The following is a 25,818-nucleotide window of genomic DNA, read 5'->3' as shown; positions in this document are numbered from 1 at the left end:
CTGGGTCTGTACTCACTGGAATTTAAAAGTATGTGGGGGGATCTCATTGAAACCTTTCGAATGTTGAAAGGCCTAGATGGAGTAGATGTGGAAAGGATGTTTTCCATGATGGGACAGTGTAGGAGAAGAGGGCACAGCCTCAGTATAGAGGGGCACACTTTCAAAACAGAGAAGTGGAGAAATTTCTTTAGCCAAAGGGTGATGAATTTGTGGAATTTGTTGCCACATGCAGCTGTGGAGGCCAGGTCATTGTGTGTATTTAAGGCAGAGATTGATAGGTTCTTGAATGGACATGGCTTCAAAGGTTATGGGGAGAAGGCTGGGAACTGGGTTTGAGGAGGAGAAAAAAAAGGATCAGCCATGATTGAATGGCGAAGCAGACTTGATGGGCCAGATGGCCTAATTCTGCTCCGATGTCTTATGGAATTTCTTTAGCCATAAGGGTGAGTCTGTGGAATTCAATGCTGTGGAGGCTAGGTCATTGGATATGTTTAAGACTGAGGTTAATAGATTCTTGATGTCAGGGCACTAAGAGATACGGGGAGAAGGTGGGGGATTGGGGTTAAGATGGAAATGATTCAGCCATGATGAAATGGTGGAGCAGACTCGATGAGCCAAATGGCCTAATTCTGTTCCTATATCTTGTGGTCTCATGAGCAAAAAGGCCTGTTTGTGTGCTTTATGGCTCTATAAATGAAGTAGACTACATTTTTATTTCTTCTACCAAAGTCAATAGACAATAGACAGTAGGTGCAGGAGTAGGCCATTCGGCCCTTCTAGCCAGCACCGCCATTCACTGTGATTATGGCTGATCATACACATCAGTACCCCGTTCCTGCCCTCTCCCCATATCCCTTGACCCCACTATCTATAAGAGCTCTATCTAACTCTCTCTTGAATGCATCCAGAGACTTGGTCTCCACTGCCTTCTGGGGCAGAGCATTCCACATATCCACCGCTCTCTGGGTGAAAAAGTTTTTCCGTATCTCTGTTCTAAATGGCCTACCCCTTATTCTTAAACTGTGGCCTCTAGTTCTGGACTCACCCATCAGCGGGAACATGCTTCCTGCCTCCAGCGTGTCCAATCCCTTAATAATCTTAAGTCCGTGAGCATACACTTCCCGACACTGGAGGTATGTGTCCATTGGGTAACCCCTAGGACAAAGGCTGCCCAGGAATGTTTACATTGCAGATCACCTGGTCCAAACAGCAGCCAGTGGGCATGCATCATGTAAAGGGCCCTTAGAACCAGCCTTCAAACTCATCAGTAGGAATCAGCTGGTGTAACAGGGAGTGCACCAACGAGCTGAGACTAGCAACCATCTCAGTGGCTAGTCAACCAATTCCTTACTCAACAGCCTTAACCTGGGAAATGTTTCAAATTGAAACCCACCAACCACCCAATGGGGAAACATTCTTTAGTTATTTAGCTAAGGCTTTATAAGGCATTGATCAGGCCGCAATTGGAGTATTGTGAGCAGTTTTGGGCCCCTTATCTAAAAAAAAGATGGGCTGGAATTGGGGAGAGTCCAGAGGAGGTATGAGGACCTCTGGCATATACTCAAGGGAGCTTAGAAGAATGAGGGGGATCTTATTAAAACCTATTGAATGTTGAAAGGCCTTGACAGAATGGATGTAGAGAAGATGTTTCCTCTGATGGAAGAGTCTAAGACCAGAGGGCACAACCTCAGAATAGAGGGACATCCAGTTAGAACAGAGATGAGGAAGATTTTCTTTAGCTAGAGGGTAGCGATTCTGTATTATTCATTGTGACAGACAACTGAGGAGGCCTAGCCTTTGGATATATTTAAAGTGGAGGTTGATGGGTTCTTGATTAATCAGGACCTCAAAGGTTACAGGGAGAAAGCATGGAAATGGGGTTAAGGGAGATGATAAATCAGCCATGATGGAATGGCAGAGCAGACTTGATGGGCCAAATGGTCTAAGTCTGCTCCTGAGTCTTATGGTCTTCTTTGGCAGTGGATCCAACCCACCAGTCAGTAAACTCTTTCAAAAAAAAAGGGTTGAAAGTAAATTTGCAGCTTGTATCTTACAGATGTCAATGGCAGGCAGTGGATTTTTAAAATTCTATGTAATTGTTTCATTCCAAGGGCATACATATAATTGCAATTAGCAAAAGCAGCTGCACTGCTTGGGATTCTGACCCTCATTAGACTACTCCTACAACAAGTAAAAGAAAACACACTGAATAAAGAGATGCTTTAACCTTGGTGGTGGGGAGAGAGCCGCTTCCAAGGGCCATAAATTAATGGTTGCTGTATCAAATTGAACAGGTGTCTGCCCAAGGTGACTGCCCCATGCATCAGACTGAAGCTTCAGTGAAGGAAACAGTAGAGGTATTTAGCAATTAAAAAACAGGTGTTGGTTGTAATTTAACAGAAGCTTGAGCCAACTGGTAAAACAGCAGGATTTTAGCACAGAGCTTGGAGAGAAACAAACCCAGAGAAAAAAATCTAAACTCCTTTCCACAATCCCCATCACCTACTAGGTCCAAAAGGCAGCTTGCAGAATCTCAATGAGAAATGGCTGTTGTCAGTATAAAATCTGACACCATAAATAATGTTGAAGTCTCTGTTATCTGAATGCTAAACATTTCAGCATGGAACTTCACATCACGTGTTGTTACACAGAGGTCATTCAGCCCTTTGTGCTCATTCTGTCTACCTTAACACAGTTTTTCCTGCTATATTCTCATTTTCCTCAATTCCTCCAATACCCAGGAATCCAGTCACAGCAGACTGTTTCTGAGTACTAGAGAATAGATTCCTGATCAAATCACCTTGTACAGCACTTCCACATCCCTGGTACCAGTCTGGTGAATCGTCACCACATTCCCTCACCAACAAATACTTTTTTCCTTTGGGAAAGGACAGCAAAATTACCCCAACACTACAGGTGTGGTTTCTCTACTACACACAAATTTTCTCACAATATAAAAAATAAACTATTTGCCCTCGTCATTGTTGTAGTTCTTGCACATTAGTTTCCAGCAATGTGTGTACAAGAACCCCCATGTCCCTTTAAACATTAGCACTTCTCGGTTAGTCACCATCTTAAAAAATGCCTGCACTTTTCTACTTTGTGTAACAAATGCATACCTCACATCTTCCCACAATTATACTACCACATCCATGTCCATGTATTTTCCTCATTTACACCACTTTCACATCTCTTTATGTTCTCCTCCTTACTCATGATCCCACCCACTTTTGTACCATTTGCAAACTTGAAACTATAACATTTGGCCCCCTCAATCCCAGTGTTGACCACAGATCACTATCAGTTAGAATCCTGTGGAATTACTTTAGTTACAGCCTGTTAATATGTTCACACCCACTCTCTACTTTGTCTGATAATTGATCTCTGATATTACCTCAATTCCATGTGTTCATCAACAACCTTTGGTGGATATTATGAAAAGCCTTCAGGAAATCCCAATACACCACATGCATCGGTTCCTCCTTGTGTATTTCACTGAAGACCAGCAAATCAGTAAAACAGGGTCTCATTTTCCACAAGTGCACACCAACTCCGTTCTAACCTGTCATTCTTTAATAAGTACAAGCACAAGAGTTCTACAGATGCTGGAAATCAATACACAAAGTGCTGGAGGAACTCAGCAAGTCAGGCAGCATCTATGGAGGGAAACAAACAGCTGACATTTTGGACTGAGACCCTTCATTCGGATGAAGGGTCCTTTAATAAGTGTTCTGCTATTATATCTATTATGCATTCAATTATCAATATCAAGCTAAAATCGATATTACTTAACTCCTCTCCCCCTCCTTTCTTAAAGCAAGATTACGTTTGCTACCATCCAATCTGCAGGAACAATTCCAGAATCTATAGAGCTTTTATAATGCATCCATCATTTCTATTGCCACCTCTTTCACAACTCTGGAAGGCGGATCACTAGGCCCTTAGCTCTTAGACTCACTAACTTCTCTAGTAAAACATTTCAATTAATTGTAATTTCCTTCAGTTTCTCAAGTTAATATGAAATGGAAGGGTGAAAGATGCTTGCTACAAAGATCAATGAGAAAAAAAATTTGACACATCTGCTCAATTTCCTTGAAGGCAAAAGGTGATGTACATGAGAGGGCACAGTTTTAAGGTGCTTGGAAGTAGGTACAAAGGTGATGTCAGGGGTAAGTTTTTTTTTACGCAGAGAGTGGTGAGTGCGTGGAATGGACTGCCAGTGATGGTGGTGGAGGTGGATACGGTAGGGTCTTTTAAGAGACTCCTGGATAGGTACATGGAGCTTAGAAAAATCAGGGCTATGGGTAACCCGAGGTAATTTCTAAGGTAAGGACATGTTTGGCACAGCATTGTGAGCCGAAGGGCCTGTATTGTGCTGTAGGCTTTCTATGTCTCCATGTATAACATGGAGAAGTACACTCAGTGGCCACTTTATTAAGTACACCTGCTCATTAATACAAATATACAATCAGCTAATCATGCAGCAACTCAATGCATGAAAACGTACAGACATGGTCAAGAGGTTGTGTTCAGACCAAACATCAAAATGGGGAAGAAATGTGACGTTGACTGTGGAATAATTGTTGGTGCAGATGGGTGGTTTGAGTATCTCAGAAACTGCTGATCTTCTGGCACCTTCATGCACAACAGTCTCTCGAGTTTACAAAGAATTGTGCGAAAAACAAAAACGTCCAGTGAGCGGCAGTTCTGTGGATGAAAATGTGAATGGCAGAGGAAAAGGCAACAACAACTCAAATAGCCATGTGATACAACAGTAGTGTCTCTGAACCCTGAAGTGGATGGGCAACGGCAGCAGAGAACCACGTCCGGATCCACTCCCGTGACCATTCCTACACCTAAGTGCCCACTGAGTGTATATATTATGACTGACATCTCAAGTAATATGCCAAAGCTGCATAAAGCAGTTCAATAAATCACTAAGCTTCAATTACTGCAACTCACATGTAAAAATTGCTTCGCAATTCAGCATGTTGACAGTAAGCTCATCTCTATATCGAGGCACCTGGATAGGCTTGTCCCATTCATGCAGGGAAAGGATGAAGGAACTATGGTTAACAAGAGATGAGGAACACCCAGTCAAGAAGAAGAAAGAAGCTTGCTTAAGGTTTAGGAAGCAAGCATCAGACAGGTCTGTAGAGAGTTTCAAGGTAGCCAGAAAGGAGCTGACGAACAGATTTAGGAGAACTAAAAGGGGACATGAGAAGGCCTTGATGATTAGGATTAAAGAAAACCCCAAGGTTCTACGTGTATGGGATGAACAGGAGGACGGCCAGAGCAAGGGCAGGAATGATCAAGGATAGAAGAGGAAACATAGCTGGAGTCAGAGGAGTAGGGCAGATCTTTAATAATATTTTGCTTCAGTATTCACCAGTAATATGGACCTTGACATTTCTGATGACAGTAAAACAGGCTGATATATTTGAAGATTTCAACATTAAGAAAGAGCATGTGCTGGAACTTTTGAAAGGACCCTAGGGAAGATTGCTGCTTCTTTGTCAGTGATTTTGTGTCCTCACTGGCCACAGATGAATGGAGGTTGGAAATGTTATTTCTTTGTTCGAGAAAGTTAAAGTCTGTCCCGAGCCTTATAGGTTCATAAGGCCGATGCTTATGCTGGTTTCCGTGGCATGAAGCGACTGAGAGTACGAGACCCCACCCCTGGATAGGACTCCAGTCTATCGCGAGGTTAACCCCCAGCATTTTGCCGGTACCCATTTTCAGCTGGGTGGACTGGAGTGCCTTACTCAAGGACACAACATGCTGCCCTGGCTGGGGCTCGAACTCACGACCTTCAAATCACTAGTCCAACGCCTTAACCACTTGGCCACGTGCCAAGTTCGAGAAAGGAAACAGAAATAACCCTGGGAATTATAGACCAGTGAGTTTTACTTCAGTAGTAGACAGATTATTGGCGAAATTCTTAGAGATAGGATTTATGAGCACTTGAAGAAGCATAGTGTGATTAGGGATAGTCAGCATGGCTTTGTGAGGGCAGATCCTGTCTCATGAGCCTGATTAAGTTCTTTGTGGGTGTGGCAAAGCACATTGACAAAGATAGAGCAGTGGATGTGTGTACAGTTTTGGTCTCCATATTTTGTGTGGAATGTGAAGGCACTAGAGAGTTCAGAGAGGGTGAATAGGCTCATTCCAGGTCTGCTGGGTATGAGCTATGAAGAAAGATTGAAATAATTAAATCTTTTTAGCCTAAATAGACATAGAATGAGAGGAGACATGATAGAAGTGTTTAAAATCATTAAGGGTATAAGTAAGGTCGATGCCAGCTGCTTCTTTAAAATTAATCCATCAACAAGGACACTGGGCCAAAGGTGGAGACTGGTTAAAGGGAGGTTTCAGATTAACATCAGGAAGCATTTCTTTACACAGCGAGTTGTGGACACATGGAACAAACTACCTAGTTGTGTAGTTGACAGTAGTACCTTGAGAGACTTTCAAATCTAAACTCGATAGCTATTTCAACACATTATGTAAAGAGGCATTTGGCAAATCATAAAGAGTAAGGATCAAGAGGAATTTGGCAAGCTTGATTGGGCAGAATGGCCTGTTTTTGTCAAAGACTTTTTACTGTTCTAATATATGTGGATTTCAGTGAGGTATTTGATAAGGTTCCCATGGTATGCTCATTCAGAAAGTCAGGAGGCCTGAGGTCAGAAAAGCCTGCGTAGCTTGCCGATAGAAGGCAGAGCGTGGCAGTACATAGAGCATGTTCTGCCTGGAGGTCGGTGACCAGTGGTGCTCCACTGAGATCTGTTTTGGAACCCCTATAAATGACTTGGATAAGGAAGTGGAAGAGTGGGTTAGTAAGCTTGTAGATGACATGAAAGTTGGTGAAGTTGTGGATATTATTGAGGCTGTTGTAGGCTGCAGAGCTGGGCTGAGATGGGGTGTGAAGATATTCGCTTTGCAAGATTGAATTTGAAGGCTGAACACAGGACCAGTTGCAAGCTGATACAGTTGCTAATAAGGTATATGGTGTGTTGGCCTTCATTAGACAACGGATTGAGTTTGAGAGCTACGAGATAATGTTGCAGCTCTATAAAACCCTGGTTAGACCACACTCGGAGTATTGTGTTCAGTTCTGGGTGCCTCATTATTGGAAGGATGTGAAAGCTTTAGAGAGGGTGCAGAGGAGATTTACCAGGCATCTGCCTGGACTACAGCACTTATGTTATGAAGACAGGTTGAACAAGCTAGGACTTTTCTCTTTGGAGTGAAGGAGAATGAGAGGTGACCTGATAGAGTTGTATGAGATCATAAGAAGCATAAATTGAGAGGATAGCCAGAGGCCTTTCCCCAGGGTGGAAATGGCTAATACAAGGAGGCAGAATTTTAAGGTGATTGGAGGAAAGTATATTGGAGTGGAGTGTCAGATACAAGTTCTTTGCACAGAGGTGGTGGGTGCCTGGAACATCCTTCCCGAGGTGCTGGTGGAGGCATTTAAGAAGCTCATAGATAGGCAAATAGATGATAGAAAAATATAGAGCTATTTAGGAAGAAAGGGTTAAATTAAATGGTCAACATCATGGACTGAAGGGCCTGTACTACACTATAATGTTCTGTGTTCTAATGTTATGTTTATCAATCAGCTCCCTCTGTTGAGACATTAAGACTGTTTGGGCTTTGCTTTCTACAGGAACACTTCAGGAGTATATTAATTGTCTGAAACCTCTGAAGTTGGTGCAAGGGTTGAGAATCTAGGCATCTCAGTCAATGATATGTCACTCTACACTAAAAAAAAGTGGTAATTCTTATAATAGCACACATAGTCTTCACTACATTTCACCTGAGGTTTACCTCACAGCATCAAACAGTGCACTATAGAAGCATTCCATAATCTGATCAGGATATCTAGCAAGGTAACAGCACTTTTCTTAATGAGGTCTGTACTCTAACTGTGATAATCCTCATCAACCATCTGCATTTCCACCTAAAAATCAAACCTATCAACTGTGTGAATCTTGCTGTCAAGGGGCTCCAGCTTTTGATTCCATGTGCCCTTCAGACATGCAAAGTAAACTCAGAATCCAAACTGATTTCCACTGGGGCTCAAGATTCAATTCACACCCAGTTACATAAACCATTCTACTAAATTCAATATGTAGTATCTCATGTTTTAGTTTTAAATAATTTCACATTAATTCTCATATGCAATAATCAAAAGAATTAATGAGCAAATTGGAAGGCAACAAAAATGTGCCCCATCAGTGAGAGGCAGGTCACTCCTCAGTTTCTCCAGGTAACCCCTTCACAATACTGAATGTCGATATTAAACCTCCTTATAACCTTCAGTGCTGCGGAGGACAACAACTCACCACATAAATCATCCGTCCATATTACACCCTGCAGCTTCTTTAGACAATGACAGCCATTCCACTGTGATGTCAGAATAGAAAAGACTGCTCCAGCAAGCAATGATTTATAAAGGCTGACCAGAACGTTGCTCTATTCTGTATTTTGAATTAATACAAAAACAATTTAGGAATAAATATAGAAGAATTTCTGATGTTGCGACAGAGAGGAACACCAAGTTTTATTGCTGCATCGATCTGCTGGACAGCATGATCTACTCAAACTCCTTCTCCTTTGTCTTCAGCAGATCTCAAACTTGGTGTTCAGTTTTCTTTACCTCTTCTCTCTCTACCCCAATTCTACCTGGACACAAGGTTTCCCTGCTCCAACTTTAAACCAACTCCTTTCTCAAAAAATCTAACATATGCTCATAAAACATGCAAAATACTTAAAGCATTAAGGCAAAATACAGAAACAGGTATACTATGCATAGTACTTTTAACACACTGAACTTTAACACAAAACGTTATACCACATGTAGCAGATAGAATTCATTTCTTTGTCAAAGCTTTTGTTTAAAAGCATTTCCAGCATTAAGGACATAATTCTTGAGTTTGAGACACAGCTATAAGTAGGGAAAGAATTAAAATCAAGCCAACTGGAAAAGGCCAGAACACAGTTCCACAGGTGAAGCTTGGACGGCTTCGAGAACAATGAGAGGATATCGTTGAGAAGAATTTAGCTTTAGAGTTGGGCAGTGAAACTTCATCCCCTGGTTGGCTAAAGAAAAGGAGTGGAGTCGTAAAGAAAGCTGAACACAGAATCAGTCTTCGCAACAATGTATGAAAGTTCCTCACACTTTCTAGAGACGAGTGAGAAAGATTTCAGGGAGAAAGAATGCAATGAAGAGAAGGTTTTCAGGGTTAACTTAGATTCCAAAATGATTATGGAATAGTGAGTAGGTTTGGCAGGTGAGAGCGGGGCCTAGCTGTGATTTAGGAGGTCCAGCTGGTTTATGTGTTAATGGCTCAGTTGTCAGCCTAATTAAGGAAGTCAAGAACAGCAGTGAGAAAGGCTTGGTGCAGAGAGCGATATATCAATGGCCCTGCAAATTTATTGCAGACCCCTTCAAACATTTACTTTGACCATTTCCAGACACCGACCTCTCACCATACCCTATTCTGTAGCCAGTCACCTTCACTGCATTCTCCGGATCTTGACCCTTTTACCAAAAGGAACAGCTTCTAAGCTGTTCAGAACACGTCAACAATTCCTTCCCATCTGTCCCTAATATTATTATCCCAGTCTATATTTGAATTGTTGATGTCTCCCATTATCACTAATCACACCTATAACTTCCCTGCAAATTGGTTTCTCTAGGTTCAGTTAACGATACAAAATTAAGAAAGTCTTGTTAACTGTGAACTGGAGACTGTAGCTTAGTGCTTTCTATCATATCCCAAGGGAGGAAATTTGCCTTCCTTTCCCCCGTTTGGCCCATACACTTTCTAGTCCCACAAGGAGGTTGACTTTTAAATGACCCACCAAGCTAATTATTGTTTTCCAAGTGACCTGGCCTCCAAATTTGAATGTGCCAATTTCCTCTCAGCCCAATCATCCCTGTGAAGTTAGCACACAAACATCTGGCATTGGTGCTCAAACTGGAAGAACATGTCAGTCCAGTCTAGTGCCGTGATGAACCCACACTCAGGTTAGAGGAGCAACACCTTATATTTCATCTGGGTAGCGTCCAACCTGATGGCATGAACATCAATTTCTCAAATTTCTGCTAATGTCCCTACCCCCCACTCCTCCACCATTCCCATTCTCCTATCTCACCAAATCTCCTTACCTACCCATCACTTCCCACTGGTGCTCTTCCCCCTTCTCTCTCTTCCATGGCCTTCTGTCTTCTATCAGACTCCCCCTTCTCCAGCCCGCCTTCTTTCTGTGACTTCTCATCCTTCTTCTCCAGTCCTGATGAAGGGTCTCAGCCCGAAACAAGGACACCCCCACCCCTGGTGAATGCAGGCCCTATATCAGAGTACTGTACTAAAGACCAGAATTCACAGCCATGTTTGGGAATTAGTGCCAAGTGCATTATCCATCTGGGTTTCACCCAAGACCCCTATTAAAGAAGGCAATCTTCAGTCAGCTTGATTCACTATATGTAATATCTTGGAACACTGGATACGACTGTTCAGAAGAATTGTGTAGTTACATGAATATCACTGATATTAATTCAAGGCCAGTCTTCAGTTTTTATTGTAAATTGCGAACAGTAAATTAAAGTTTAAAGTACAAGCTGTTCCACAGACTTGGAAAATGATGAATGTGAGATGTTTGCACGTGCATCAGCCAAACCAAGCAACTATGGGTTTAAGTAAACACAAAGTACACTGCAGATGCTGTGGTCAAATCAAGACGTACAAACAAGCTGGATGAACTCAGCAGGTTGGGCAGCATTCGTTGAAAGAAGCAGTCAACGTTTCGGGTCGAGACCCTTCGTCGGGACTGAAGAAGGAGGGGGCAGGGGCCCTATAAAGAAGGTGGGGGGAGGGTGGAAAACCAGTCAGAGGAAAGATCAAGGGGTGGGGAAGGGGAAGCAGGGAGGGGATAGGCAGGAGAGGTGAAGAAGGAATCTAAGGTGTTATGAATGTACCACAGCTCTGAGGGGCCGAAGGGTGCGGAGGTAGCCCCCTCCTTTGTGAGAATCGCAAGATCACTATTGAGTCAATTCAGGAGACACAGGAAATGAGAGAAAGACATGCAGAATCCACAAAAGGGTTGGAATGTGTCCTGGCCTCTGAAAGGCGAACCCATTGATACCGGCTATTGTCTCTTGGAGATGGACTTGTGTATTGCATCCTGGACGATGCAATCAAAGCCCCAGGCAATGAACCAAGGAGGAGGTTGGTGGAGGGATTGCATCATCCCCAACCTGATTGACACCTGAGACCCTGTGAGTCAGGATAAAAAGAGGGTCTGTGGGAACAGCCCCTCAGACGCACCAGAAGAAACGCTAGCGATCCCGTAATAGTGAAAGCCAGTGGAAGGCCACGTGCGTCCGCTTCCATTTGCCCGGAATCGGTGACCTTTGCCACGGAAAAACAGTTTTTAGCTAACAACGGGGAACTCAACTCTCAACAACGCTCGAAGGATTGACATCATAAACAGAATGGGCAAGTTTTAACCCGTCTCTCTCTCTCCAACAATTGCCACACAGGGTCCCCAACGGCTGCAGCTTGTGTGAACTGAACGAACTATATATTTCCATCGGACAATTCATTATCCCCTAGACAACGATACAGCTTATTTCTTATTGATTATTATTATACCCGCGCTTTTAGATTTAGTATTGACGACGTATATTATCTGTGTGTTTGCATTGATATTATTTTTGTGTATTTCTATCAATAAATACTGTTAAAAATAGTACCATCAGACTTCAACGGACCTCTCTATCTTTGCTGGTAAGTGACCCAGTTACGGGGTACGTACCAAAGGGGAAAGCACTATGGGTAATAGAAGAAGGCAGAGTCATGAGAGGTGATAGGCAGCTAGAAGAGGAGACAGAGTGAAGGTGGGATGGGGGAAGGGAGAGGGAGGGAATTACCAGAAGTTGGAGAATTCGATGTTCATACCAAGGGGCTGGAGTCTACCCAGACGGTATATGAGGTGTTGCTCCTCCAACCTGAGTTTGGCCTCATCATGGCAGTAGAGGAGGCCATGTATGGACATATCCGAATGGGAACGTGAGGCAGAGTTGAAGTGGGTGGCAACCGGGAGATCCTGTCTGTTGTGGTGGACGGAGCGGAGGTGCTCGACGAAGCGGTCCCCCAATCTGCGTCGGGTCTCGCCGATGTAGAGGAGGCCACACCGGGAGCACCAGATGCAACAGATGACCCCAAAAGACTCACAATTGAAGTGTTGCCTCACCTGGAAGGACTGTTTGGGGCCCTGAATGGTGGTAAGAGAGGCGGTGTAGGGACAGGTGTAGCACTTACGCTTGCAGGGAAAAGTGCCAGGTGGGAGATCTGTGGGGAGGGACGTGTGGACCAGGCAGTCGCAGAGGGAACGATCCCTGTGAAAAGCAGAGAGGGGTAGAGAGGGAAAGATGTCCTTAGTGGTGGGGTCCTGTTGAAGGTGGCGAAAGTTGCGGAGGATAATATGCTGGATCCGGAGACTGGTGGGGTAATAGGTGAGGACAAGGGAACACGGTCCCTGTTGTGGTGACGGGAGGATGGGGTGAGGGCCGAAGTGTGGGAAATGGAGGAGATGCGGGTGAGGGCATCATTGATGACGGCAGAAGGGAAACAACGATTCTTAAAGAAAGAGGACATTTGGGATGTCCTGGAACGGAAAGCCTCATTCTTGGAGCAGATGCGGCGGAGACGGAGGAACTGGGAATAGGGAATAGAATTTTTGCATTTGGCAGGGTGGGAAGAGGTATAATCAAGGTAGTTATGGGAGTCAGTGGGTTTATAGAAGATGTCAGTGGACATTCTATCTCCAGAGATAGAGGCTGTGAGATCGAGAAAGGGGAGAAAAGTGTCCGAGATGGACCAAGTGAATTTGAGGGCTGGGTGAAAGTTAGAGGGAAAGTCGATGAAATTGACGAGCTCAGCATGGGTGCAGGAAACAGCACCAATGTAGTCGTCAATGTAGCAAAGGAAAAGTTGAGGAGCAGTACCAGCATAGATTTGGAGCATAGACTGTTCCACATAACCCACGAAGAGGCAGGCATAGCTAGGGCCCATGCGAGTGCCCATAGCTACACCCTTAGTCTGAAGAAAGTGGGAAGAGCCAAAAAAGAGAAGTTATTAAGTGTGAGTACCAGTTCCACTAACCTGAGGAGTGTGGTGGTGTTGGGGAACTGGTGAGGTCTATTGTCCAGAAAGTAGCGGAGGGCTTTGAGGCCTTCTTAATGGGGAATTGAAGTGTATAAGGATTGGACATCCATGGTGAAAATGAAGCAGTCGGGACTGGGGAACTGGAAGTTATTGAAGAGGTGGAGGGCATGGGATGTATCCCGGATGTAGGTAGGGAGGGACTGAACTATGGGTGACAAAATGGAGTCCAGGTAGGCAGATACAAGTTTGGTGGGACAGGAGCAGGCCGAAGCTATAGGCCTACCAGGACAGTCAGGCTTGTGGATCTTGGGGAGGAGGTAAAAGCGAGCAGTGCGGGGTGTGGGAATTATGAGTTTTTTGGCTGAGGATGGAAGGTCTCCGGAGTTGATAAGGGCAGTGATGGTACGGGAAGCCTTCGGAGACCTTCCATCCCCAGCCATTTCTAGCTTCTAAATGAACTATCTCCCTTCTAGGGATATTTACACGACATTGCATTCATTACATCTCTTCAGTAAATGAAACAGTCCAAGCCCACATTCAATAAGAACGTGCATAAGTGGCTAACAAGTAGCAAATAACATCCACACTACTCATGTGCAAGGCAATGGCCATCTCCAAGAGAGCATAACCGCCTATCAGGTACAATGCTGATACCACATCCCATCCCACCAATATTCTGTCCAACACTTAACAGGATCCATCACACAGATACTGTCATTACAAGAGTAGATCATGTGATGATTATTCTACACTTTCAAACTCCCCAAAACCAATCACTTCCATCACACAATTAATAGTGTGTCTGAATATTCTCTAACTGCTAAATCCCACAACAATTCAACATGGCACTACCTCAACACAGCAGCTTGCTCGACAGGTAATACCATCACTCACTCCCTGATCCATGCAGTGATGGCTGACCGCCAACAAAAGCACTCACCGTCCTTCATACAAGGTGTGACTCCAACCATTTGTGTGCTTTTCCCCTTGCTGCCATTGACCAATGACTGCAGCATACAATGACCTTTCAGGATTTTAACAGTATCTCTCAAAGCCTTGCTATTCAACCACCAAAATAATAAGAGCTGCTGGCTCATGAAAATGTTGAGATTGCAACTTCCCATCAAGTCACACCTCATTTGTACTTGGGTGTACATTACCATTCTGTCACAATCACTGAGCCCAAATCCTGGAACCCCAAACCTGTCAACGTCTGCTGTGGCAGCAGCTCATCACCTGAAGAACAGTTAGGGATGGAAATCCTGGTCCGTGACTCTTTTTCAAAATAACATCGGGTGAGTTATAAACACTCGGTGGCTAAAGCAGCATTTAAGGAATTATGCATTTATATTCCTGGGGTAGTATTACTCCAGGTCTTTACACTGAAGTTACTTTTCTATTTATTCCTCTCTCCAGACATTTTACTTTCTCCCTCTCAAAATGGACTTCCTCAACGCAAGCTTTCTTTTCCCCACACACAGAGGCTGGTACTTATATAGAACAATCTGCCAGAGAAAGCAGTAGAGGTAGGTACAATTACAAAGATATTTGTGGAGAGGGATGTGGGCTAAGCATGGGCAAATGGGACTAGCTCAGGTTGGCACTTTGGTTGGCATTGACCATTTGGGTGAAGGACTTATTTCCATGCTGAATGACTCTATTATAAATGTCAACACCGTGGTTCCCTCTAAGCAGCTCTCAGATACAAAAATAAAGATGAACTCTAAGTTCAAAGTTCAAAATAAATTTACTATCAAAGTACATATACTGTACATCACTATATACAACCCTGAGATTCATTTTCTTGCAGGCAATTCCAGTAAATACAAAAACACGATACAATCAGTGAAAGATCGCAATCAACAGGACAGCAAAAGTACGTTGCTAAAGGGAAATTACAGGCAGAGAACACCTGTCGCCATGGTTCACCAGCGCCATCTTGCCTCTCTGCTGACCTATTCCATATTTTCAGACCATACATAACTAAGCTTTTGCGCCATTGCTATTACCAGTTTTCTACCCACACCATTATAATTTGTCACAATATAGCCCAGGTTTTCTAATAGCCTCCTATTGGCTACTTTCTGAAAAATCAATTTACTGCATTCTACTCATTTAATTAGTCATTTCAAAATGCCAAGCTTGACTTAATACTTTTGTAATCATCCCTGACTGCCCTTGAGTAACTCCTACATTTAGAAATGCTTAGTTTGATCAAGAATTATGGGTTCTGAAATACTGCTCCAAACTGACATTAAATGAACTGGTTTTCTAGTTTGAGTTTATTCTTTGCTCCCTCCTTGAATCGACCTGTTAAACAGACAACCTCTACGCAAGGCCTTTTAAATGTTACTGCTAACATGAGTTAGTTCTAACAAAACAAATTTAAAAAGCACAAACTGCACTGCAGACAGATTGCCATTGAATGAGCTGCCCTCATTCAAAGTCTTTTGAAGGGAGAAGGGATGATTGAATGGGGAAGAAAAGCTGTGTCACCTACAGCTAAAGGCAGATTAAAATCAGTCTGTAACATTCAAACCCAAGACAATGTCAAGAGGACTGGCTTAAAAAGGCAAAAAGCAATATTAGGACCAATCAGGAACTTGTTTATTCATGCAAGAACAATCAGCACTTGGAATATAGAAGGGAAACTCCAAATTCTTTTAAGAACCAGTTTGATTGTGAAACTCAGTGGAAAGGTTAGGGATGTAGTCAGCTGCAGAATACACTGATGTAAAATTGAACATGCTTATGCTATTAGGCAATGGATAAACCTCTCCCCCCTCACAGCAAACAACTAGGAAATGGGCCTTTACTTATGTACAGACATTAAAGCAGCTAGTGATCACTTCCAAGATAATGAGTGGCCATTAGGAAACTGGTCCAGGACATCTGGCACAATCACTTGAGCTGCCATTGCCTGGGTCACATACTCCATCGCTGTCAGAAACTGGGGCTTCCTGGAAAACCTACGCCTTTCAACAGAAACAAACAGGAACAGAGATACTGATACACTGATGCCCCAGATAATGCTGGCAAAGGCAGGAAAATGCAGATGTTAAATAATTCACTGCAACTCTCTTCACCAGCAGCAGTCTTTGGAAACACTTGTAAAGGCAGGCAATGGTTTGGGAAAATGTTAAAACTAGGTAGGTTTAAGAGCCAGCAAGTGCACAATACCTGAACAATTGAAGAAATCCTAACTGGAATTGTGGTACAGAGGCTGAAGCTTAAAACACAAGATATTCCCCCATCTACTTTTTTTTTTAAACTTAAGAGTTGGAAATTATATTTTAAATGATGCTTCTGTACAATTAGACCACCATCAAATAATGGCATATCTCAATACATTACCTCAAATAGCAGGAGGTCCTACCTGGTTAGGGTTTGCCAAGTGGTATATTCCAGGAATCATTCTGGGACCCCAGGGTGTATGTTACATAATGTATATAACTTTGGTCTGACCCTACAGTACCTGACTCAGTTTTGAGCAGGAAAGATAAATTGGAGGAGATACAATGACAATTCATCAGAATGGTACCAGGACTTAAGGGGTTAAATCACAAAAGAAGGTTCTATAGACATGACTAGCATTCCCTTATTTTTTTTTAGGAATGATCTGTCAAGCCTTTTAAAAGAATTTGGATGGAAAAGAAAAAGAGGAAGATAAAACTAATTCTGGTGTAGGATGAACCAGGAACACAAACTTAGAACAACTAAAGCTAGAATGTCCAGGAGTACACTCAGGGAACACACCTGCACACAAGGCAGCAGAAATTAATAGCTCTCTCAAGGTTTGTGATAACTGGTACTTTCAGAACAGAGAGAAGTAAACCTATAGCAGTTAATACAACAGACACAACCATAACAACACCTCCTCCCTCACCACCATTCACAGCTCTCATTCCAGGTTGGATGACACTTCACTCGATCTCACGGTGGAAACCCATTCCCACAGCAGCATGTCTGTCTAAGGCCTACTCCACTGCCATGATGAGCAACAACTCATATTGTCTGTCAGCTTACTCTCCAACCTAATGGTATAAAATTCAATTTCTCTAACCTCTGGTAACCAATTTCCTCTTTTTGTCCCCAGCCCCTTTTGTGATTTTATAACCCATTTTGATGGCCTTCTCACCTCCTCTCTTTTTCCCCATCCTCATGACCTGCCATCACTTTCCTCCAGTTCCCTATCTCTGTCTCTTTACTCCTTTCCTATCAAATTCCTTCTTCCTCAGTTCTTTATCTCTTTCACCTATCACTTCCCAGTTTTTTACTCCATCACTCTTCTCCCACCCACCCACCTTTCCCCTCACTCCACCCTCTTCCTGATTCTGGCTTCTGCTCCCTTCCTCTCCAGTCCCAATGAAGGTGTTGCTCTCAGACTTCAGCTGTTTATTCCCCTCCATAGATGCTGTCGGACTTACTGAGTTTCTCCAGCAATTTGTATGTTGACCTGTAAAAGTTCTATCAGGGTTACAAAGAAAAGGGCGGGGAAAAATAAGGTGCTGTTTGGCATGATCTAATTATAAGGCAGAGTTGCTAATAGAGCAGAACTGTGTTCTTGGCAGAGAGGACCATGATTTGTTAAAACTCACACAGACCACGCAATTGAAACAACACAAATTCTCAAAAACTGACTTCACTGTAGTTCAGCTTCTGTAACACTACCATTCTCCTTTGGTCTGCACGACCAAAGTCATTTGATCCGGATCTTCTGACACAATCCCTTCCGACTGAAGTATAAATTCTCATGTGTTTGGTAAATATTAAGATTTATGTGTCAGATTGCAGAATTCCATTTTTATCAGTCTTCAACAGGGTTTAAAAATACCTGGAAGGGGTGTATTATTAGATGAAGCGCTCTGTGTAGTTTCTAAACGTGAATAGATGTTGCCCTCAGTACACAGCAGAAAGCAAAATCAGGTTTAATATCATTGGCATATATTACGAAATTTGTTGTTATGCATCAGCAGTACATAATAATAACTGAGAAATTACAGTGAAAATATATACAAGTTAAATCAGTAGTGTTATTGTGTTCAATGTTCGTTCAGGAATTAGATGGCAGAGGGGAAGACACTGTTCCTGAATCATTGTGTGTGTGCCTTCAGGCTCCTGTACATCTTCCCTGATGGTAGCAATGAGAAGAGCGCATGCCCTGGGTGATGGGGTCCTTAATGATGGATCCCACCTTTTTGAGGCATCGCTCCTTGAAGATGTCTTGGATGCTGGGGGGCTAGTGGCCATGATGTAGCTAACAGAGTTTGCAGCTTTCTTTGATCCTGTGCGATGCCTCCCCCCAAAACCAGACGGTGATGGAGCCACTGAGAATGCTCTCTACAGTTCGCTTGTAGAAATTTGTGACAAACCATATCTCCTCAAACTCTGAATCTTGTTAATCTGGACAAAATTAGGATTGCACACATTCAGAATAATCAAAGTTCCTTGCAGTTTCTTCAATATACCCATCAGTTTAGAAAGCTATTTTACTGGTGACGTTCCTAAAACTATTACCAAAAGAGGCCTGAGAGAGAACACTTTCAAACTTGCTCACTTACCAAGAAGATCCTGTAGGCATCAATGCGTTTGATTGATCCCCAGCACGGGTCTGTATCGTTGGGCTTCACCTTGCTGACAGCGCTGCACGACATATTACCACTGAGAAGACAGACAAGCAGTGAGTTGTTACTCCATTATTAACATAGAGTCAAAACACATTCCATTTCTCATTCAATATACAGAAGAATACAAATTAAAATATCATCTTCATGCCAACTCCGTCTGGTTGAAATTCATATACTCCAGTGTCACATGGCAGCCTAGCTTCAAAGTATTGGAGCAATTATGCTCAAGTTTTAAGCAATGTGGCTGTTCATAACGTTGCAAACTGAGTTGTAAAGTGACAGCATTTAGCCCCACCTTGCAGCAATGATGGGGTCCAGGACACTCTGAACATTTGGGCCTATCTCCAACGACAACAGGGCATTGCTACTTGTCACTTGGCTCCTGGATGAGTAAGTTCACAGTGAGGAGCTGCTGATTGTTTGAGAAACTGAAATCAACCCACTTTGTTTCTAACTGGGGTACTTCAAGCTGGCTCCACTTAAACCTTGTAATTCCCTACAGGGGCAGAACCTCACAAAGGAGCAGGTTCACGGCAGAGTTAGAAAGGGGATAAGGACGGGGAGGGGGTGGTGGGAGTGCAGAAACTTCAAAACACAGTGCACCAAAAAATGCAGCAACATCCAAATTAGATCACAGATGATTTGGATTTTAAGCCTACACCACCATAAAACCCAGCTACTCATCCTTTGCTGATAATAACTTGCCCTCTAATTCTAATATGAAGTTAACAACAGGCCAAAACTTCACAACAGCTATAAGTAGTCACCAGAAAAATGAATAGATTGCATTTTCTCAAGATACAATGGTGGGAAGAAACTCCTTACATTACTGATTTTCCAAGTAATGGAATTGGAATTGGTCTTGTTGTCACATGTACTGAGATCAGTGAAAATCTGGTTTTGCATGCCACACATACAGATCATTTTGTCACATCCCGGTAACAGAAGGGAAATCAATACAAGAATGCCAGGGCGGTTGGGAGCTTTGATTACACTGGCAGCTCTGTGAGTTGTGAACACAGAGTCCATGGAGGTGAGGCTGAATTGTGTCTACAACTCTCTGCAGTTTCATACAATCAAGTGCAAAGTGGTTCCCTTAGCAAACAGCGATGTTTTTGATGGAGCATCAATAAAAACTGGCAGGGACTGATCAAAGGACATGCCAAATTTCTTCATCCTCCTGAGGAAGTAGATGTACTGGAGACCTCTCATGGTAATGGTGCTCACAAGTTTGGATCAGGGCAGCCTGCTGGTGATGTTCACTCCTTAGAACTTGAAGCTTTCAACCTTGAGCACAGCTCCGCTGAAATAGTTACTGCCACTTCTTCTTTGTTCAATAACCAGCTTAATTAATTTACTAACACTCAGGGAAAGGTTGTTGTCATTGTACCATGTCCTTCCTGTACCAGCTTACACCTACAGAACATAGATGATAAAGCGCAGAACAATGTCAGTGTAAACTCAAAAGCAGTCACTGTACATGACCAGGGTTATCCCACTCACTAAACAGACAGCTCTAGGGGCAACAGGTCCAGTTCAAAATGTATTCATTGATATTGTTGAATTAATGGTGGGACCAACGGAAAGTCTTATGAGAAGAACGAGAACACCTCCAAGCTCTTCAGATTGCGCTCTTTCATCTTAAAAACTGAGCAGGCTCCAATTATGATGAAAAGCCAGGACAAGTATTGGAAGAGAAAAGCTGGAAGAATCCAGCAGTGTACTGATATAGACAACACAGATGTTCCTTGATACGCTCAGAACAACCTGATACCCAAATCTGGAGCCACAAGTGACTGTAGTTGCAGTTGACTGATGCTGGAGAAACTCAGTAGGTCAGGCAGTGTCCATGGACTGAAACAGCTAACAGTTTGGATCAACTGTTCATCAGGACTGAAAGACAGAGGGGATGTAGCTGTATAAAGAAGTGGAGGGAAGTGGAAGAGCTGGCAGGATCCAGATACGTAGATGAAGGAGAGAAGAGTGGACAGAAGAGCAACAGAAGCTGGGAGGAGACAAGAGGAGATGAGAAAGGACTGCAGATAGTGGAATCTGATATGAGAAGGTGCAGTGTGAGACCAAATAAGGGAGGTGGAGAAGGCAGATGGGAACAGTGGGGGGAGTGGACCCAGTTAATGGAGTGTGTGGGAGAGCAGAAAAAAACAGGGTGATTGGGGCTTGGGTGAACGTAGGAAGAACTGGCTCTATTAAGAGAGAAAGAAGTGTACTGGAGGTTGGAGAATTCAAGCAGCACTCAGCAGGCCAGGCATTCTCTTGATGGAGAATTCAATATGGATTGTAGGCTACCCAGGCAGAACATGAGGTGATGTTCCTCTAATTTGCCTCTCCTTGACAGTGGAGGAAGTTGATAACAGAAAGCTCAGTGTAGAGGTGGCAAGATGACTTAAAACGGTTGAGAATCAGGAGCCGCAGACACCCAAGGCTGATGGACTATAGGTGGTTAGCGAATGGACACCTAGTTCGTGCCTGGTCTCATCGATGTACAGCAGGAGCACCGGATGCAAAAAATACGAAAATTCTCCAGCCTCATTTATTACTAAGCAACTACGCTCCATCTGCTTTGGTTGACAGAAAACTTCATCGCCTTTGTTTGCTCTGTACTGCAGCAAAACATTACTTTGTATCCTACTGCACAATGCATTTAAAGAGATTTTTTTCAAAAAAGTTTTATGGTGCTGCACCATCACAGGACCATGCGTTAAGACTTGACACTGGACAGCTAAAGGGAAATATTTTAGAGCAAACCATGGACCAGTGTGTAGTCTTCAGTTATTGACCAGTACAGTCAGAGGGGGTTGTGGATGATATTTCATAAATCTGGCTGCCCAAGAAAGTTCACACATGATCAGACTGTTCAATGACTGGTGACGTGGACATACATAGTGATCCTCTGAATCCTCATTTATTGTCCTGTTTGTTCTTCAGAGAAAACATTTCATTGTTTTCACAGGGCAAATGATTGGAGACAATTAAATGTGGAAAGTTTCATAGCTCCATGTTACTGTCATTGGGCAGGTTTACAAACTGAATTACAGCTCTGAAGAAGAGACTTGGACTGTGAGTCTGAGAGTTCTGTGCCCAGTGTAATGACAAAGCTGGCAATACATCTGTAGCTGAGATTGAATAACTAAATGTTTTTTAATTGGTGTGTTCATTTACATTTTTCTAGTATGCATGAGCATAAGCTCCAACTGGGAGGTTTACAAATACTGTAGAAATTATCCAAATCTGTAGACCAAAAAGAACTGTTCCTTCCAACTGAAAATGATCAAAGTCTTCCTTCCCACTTGTTTCACTTATACTATAAATCATAACTCTACAATTTCATTTGGTCAAGCTACTGCTTTTTTAAGATACAAGTAAGATATTGCTTTCTAGTTATATTTAAAAACAACTTGTAATTAATGTCATTGGATGAATGACAATCTTACAGATCTGCCAAGAATATACTTGGGTTCAAGCTGTCTGATGTGGATAGGTGTTGCATGTTGATAGGTAATGCTATGACCAATTTCAAAACAGTCTCCTCTCAAGCCAGGCATGAAAGGACTGTACAAAGCAAAATGTGAGTTTTCACAAGTGCTGCTCTTTACCCTCAAGTGTAACTTCCACACCTTTAGCCAGAACTCCTGATAAATCAAAATCTTAGTTAAAAGCTTTACAACAGCATTCATGAATGACAACGCTGCAATGATTGCAGAAAAGTATGACTTTAATCTTGAAAGGGTACGTAGGTTTAGGGCAGGTTTGCAGGATGGCTTGAGTGCTTACAAAGAACTGTATGACAGAAAAATGCGCGAGGCTAAGCCGTCAAGCATACTGTCATTTTCCAAGCCTTCCACATCAGCCACAGCAGACGATGAAATGACCTTTGACATCGAGGCAGGCAGACATAGAAGAAGGTGACCTGCCTGCCCTGATGGAAACAGATGACGATGAGATGACACCCCAGTGTCCCACCACCCCAACCTCTGACGACTCAGCCTAACACACCATCATCAGTGTCCTCACTATCTTCCCGATTCCAGTAAGTGAAACTACACTGGGCGTACATTATTTCTACTTTATATAGGCTGTGTATTTTTATGTGTTATTTGGTAGCTTCATAGCTTAAAGGTTACTGGAAAAAATGCTTCTGCCGGGAGTGCTTGCGCTGTGTGTTTCTGCCGGGAGTGCTGCTAAGAGCGTTTGCGTGAGATTTTCGCTACGGTGGACAGTGCTGCAATGATTGCAGAAAAGTATTCCTACATTATATAGGCTGTGTATTTATCAGATCATTCCTGCTTTTACTATATGTTACTGCTATTTTAGGTTTTATGTGTTATTTGGCATGATTTGGTAGATTTTTTTTGGGTCTGCGAACGGTCACAATTTTTTCCCATATAAATAAATGGTAATTGCTTCTTCACTTTACGACATTCCAGCTTATGAACCGTTTCACAGGAACGCTCTACCTTCGAACAGCGGGGGAAACCTGCATTTGATTGACACGCTCAGTTACAGCCTCCTCATCAATGTTGACAGCACCCAGCTCCGTCTCTGTGCACCAAATTATCAGATTGTATTTTACTGACACATACTGTAACGGTTTCCTCAGATTGATCAAGGCCAAAGCCACCCTCTTCATTAACACTGCCGCCAAAATTCCTCTGCTCACGCTGACAGAACTTCAAACCCAATATCCTCTTCACTACCAAGACCAGATACTATTGTCTCACTCATCTCCACTGCAGGCAGATGTTTTGTTCATATTTAATTCACTGTACATCACCCTCCATTTCCATTATATAAAACAAATTTCATTTGCCTACCGCTGCTGTTGTCACAGACCCACACTTGCCCCACATCTCATGGGAAACCACAATAAATTCTCAAAGTTCAATTTACACTTTTACATAATCTCAACCCAATGTATTCATTGCCCAGCTTTGTCTTTCAACTTTCAGACAACAGTGAGAGTAGTTAGCCTGACCCTATGTTCCTAGCATAAAATTATGTATCTGTCAAAGCAACAAGATTTTGATCATGCATCCCAACTCCTAGCATTCATTTCCTTTGTTAAGGACATTTAAATATTTTTCAGTGTTACGAAGTGCAAATAAAAGTTGGAACTGTACTTGCTGCTTACATTTGGTTCAGTCCAATCAAAACTCAAATGCTTTTTTTTTGCATTTGCTTGACATCCTTGTATTCACAGGATGTAGGGCTGGGACAGGACCACAGGAAACAAGACTCCTGCCAATACACTGTGTAGCAAGGCAAAAGCTCACATCGAAGCTTAGTTGATCAAGTTATTCTGCAGTTCTATAATTGCACGGGTTAATGAAGCATATCTATATTATGAAAAATATTTCTTTACTGTGATAAATATTACAAAGTACAATGAATACAAATAACTTCTCTGCAGAACAGATCAGTACTCATTGCTTGTGGTATTGTAAAGAGGCTGATTGAAAAGTACTATTCTGCTTTTACTCCATAATCAATTTTCTTTTGTCGCACTTTTAAAATACCTGCAAAAATCTTTCACCAATCTTATGATGAATAGTCAAGAGGGTCAGCAACAGTCTCATTGACATTGAAGCTGAGTGAAGGGCAAGAGCATCAAATACTTACCAGACAACTTCTGTGAGGGAATATGGGACAGCAGCTGCGTAGATAGCCAGGTCCCCATAGAGGTAGATTATGATGCAGATGTAGAACATGTTGACTCCCACTGTGCAAGAAGAAACAAAACACATTAAAATTCCTGCAAACCATATGCGTTTGTAAATCTTAGGGCAAAAACAGATGCTCTTCTCTGCTACCAACTTTATTTCCAGTCACTGGCATTTGATATTTGAGAGGGGACTGCCAAGTCCAACCCGAGCACCAATATGTCCTTTGCCTTTACGCTCATTTAAAAGATTAGTTACCATGGCAACTGTGAGAAATGAATCAGTTACTTCCCTCCAATGATACCTACATTTTATAGTAAATTACTAAAATACTTCTCAGAATGTGACATATCTGAAATACTGTATTTCAAAGATACGAAACAGCCCCCCGTCTGAACAATTACTAAAGTGGGAACATTACTGTAGTAGATTATTAGAAGCCATGAGTCCCAGGTTCAGCCACCAATCTGTGCAAAATAACTGATCTCAGCTAGCAGACTGGTTCTGCACAAGAGGACTTCAGCGTCCTGGAGTGAGAAAAAAATAGAACTAGTGTTCCTACTCGCCTGCTTGTTGAAACACTGCTAGTGATATGGTCACTGCAAGTTGCATACATATTTGCTTGGGATAGAATCAAACTCAGTGGGAAATAGCATTCAAATTCTAGGCCATGTGAATGAAGCAGTGAAATATTTGCCAGGATCCTTAAAATGGGACCCAGTAAATATTCCTCTGGTATTGAACAATGCAAATCAAACACCCAAGCAGCAAGCCAACACTGTTGTCTAAAATTCCCAAGCATCCTTCTCCCCCTCTCTAACAAGGTGCGTGTCTCCCCACTTCACTTTCTGCCCTGCACCCATGTTGGGTGTAACTCCTCGCTGACACTCACGGACACAGGGGCGTGTTGGAGCAAACGCAGCTTCTGTTCCCTGTTACAGGGAAGGATGGACGCAGACAAGCTTTGCAACTGGGAGCACAGAACAAGGTAGAGATATGTCACAAGCTTTATCCAGCTATCAGGATCACTTAACATCTTAGCCCAATGACAAGATATTTGGAATTCAATAGAATTGCTACAGTCAGCATAAATTCCAGTAGGCAACTTGTGTGGCCACAGTGAGACAGCTGAAGACCCAATTGCCCCCAAGCTTCCTCTTGACATTGCTGCCAATACCCTCAAGGATACAGAACAGGCATGGCTGGGAGCCTTTGCCATTGGCAAACAACTGTGTAGGTCCTAAACTACTTCCACACACAAGACAATGGCTCAAAAAGCAACACAGAGAAGGATGTACTTGGGCATACCACGAGTGTGACACGAGGTGGCTC

At 42.8% G+C, this 25,818-nt stretch overlaps 1 protein-coding gene across 9 annotated transcripts in view; it reads right to left on the bottom strand.

The window, feature by feature from the left end:
* The window catches only part of tmem104 (transmembrane protein 104), a 166,223-nt gene that overhangs the window by 31,361 nt on the left and 109,044 nt on the right, over positions 1-25,818 (bottom strand). For all 9 annotated transcript variants that reach the window (XM_073026709.1, XM_073026712.1, XM_073026713.1 and 6 more), the window contains 2 exons: positions 24,446-24,545; positions 18,743-18,842 (listed from right to left, as the gene is read on the bottom strand). In XM_073026709.1, coding sequence (XP_072882810.1) covers positions 18,743-18,842; positions 24,446-24,545 — 200 coding nt within the window. The remainder of the gene's footprint in view (positions 1-18,742; positions 18,843-24,445; positions 24,546-25,818) is intronic.

The sequence above is a fragment of the Hemitrygon akajei genome, chromosome 22 (assembly GCF_048418815.1).
Source record: "Hemitrygon akajei chromosome 22, sHemAka1.3, whole genome shotgun sequence".
Classification (NCBI taxonomy): domain Eukaryota; kingdom Metazoa; phylum Chordata; class Chondrichthyes; order Myliobatiformes; family Dasyatidae; genus Hemitrygon; species Hemitrygon akajei.
This window is presented reverse-complemented; position numbering and strand designations above follow the sequence as displayed.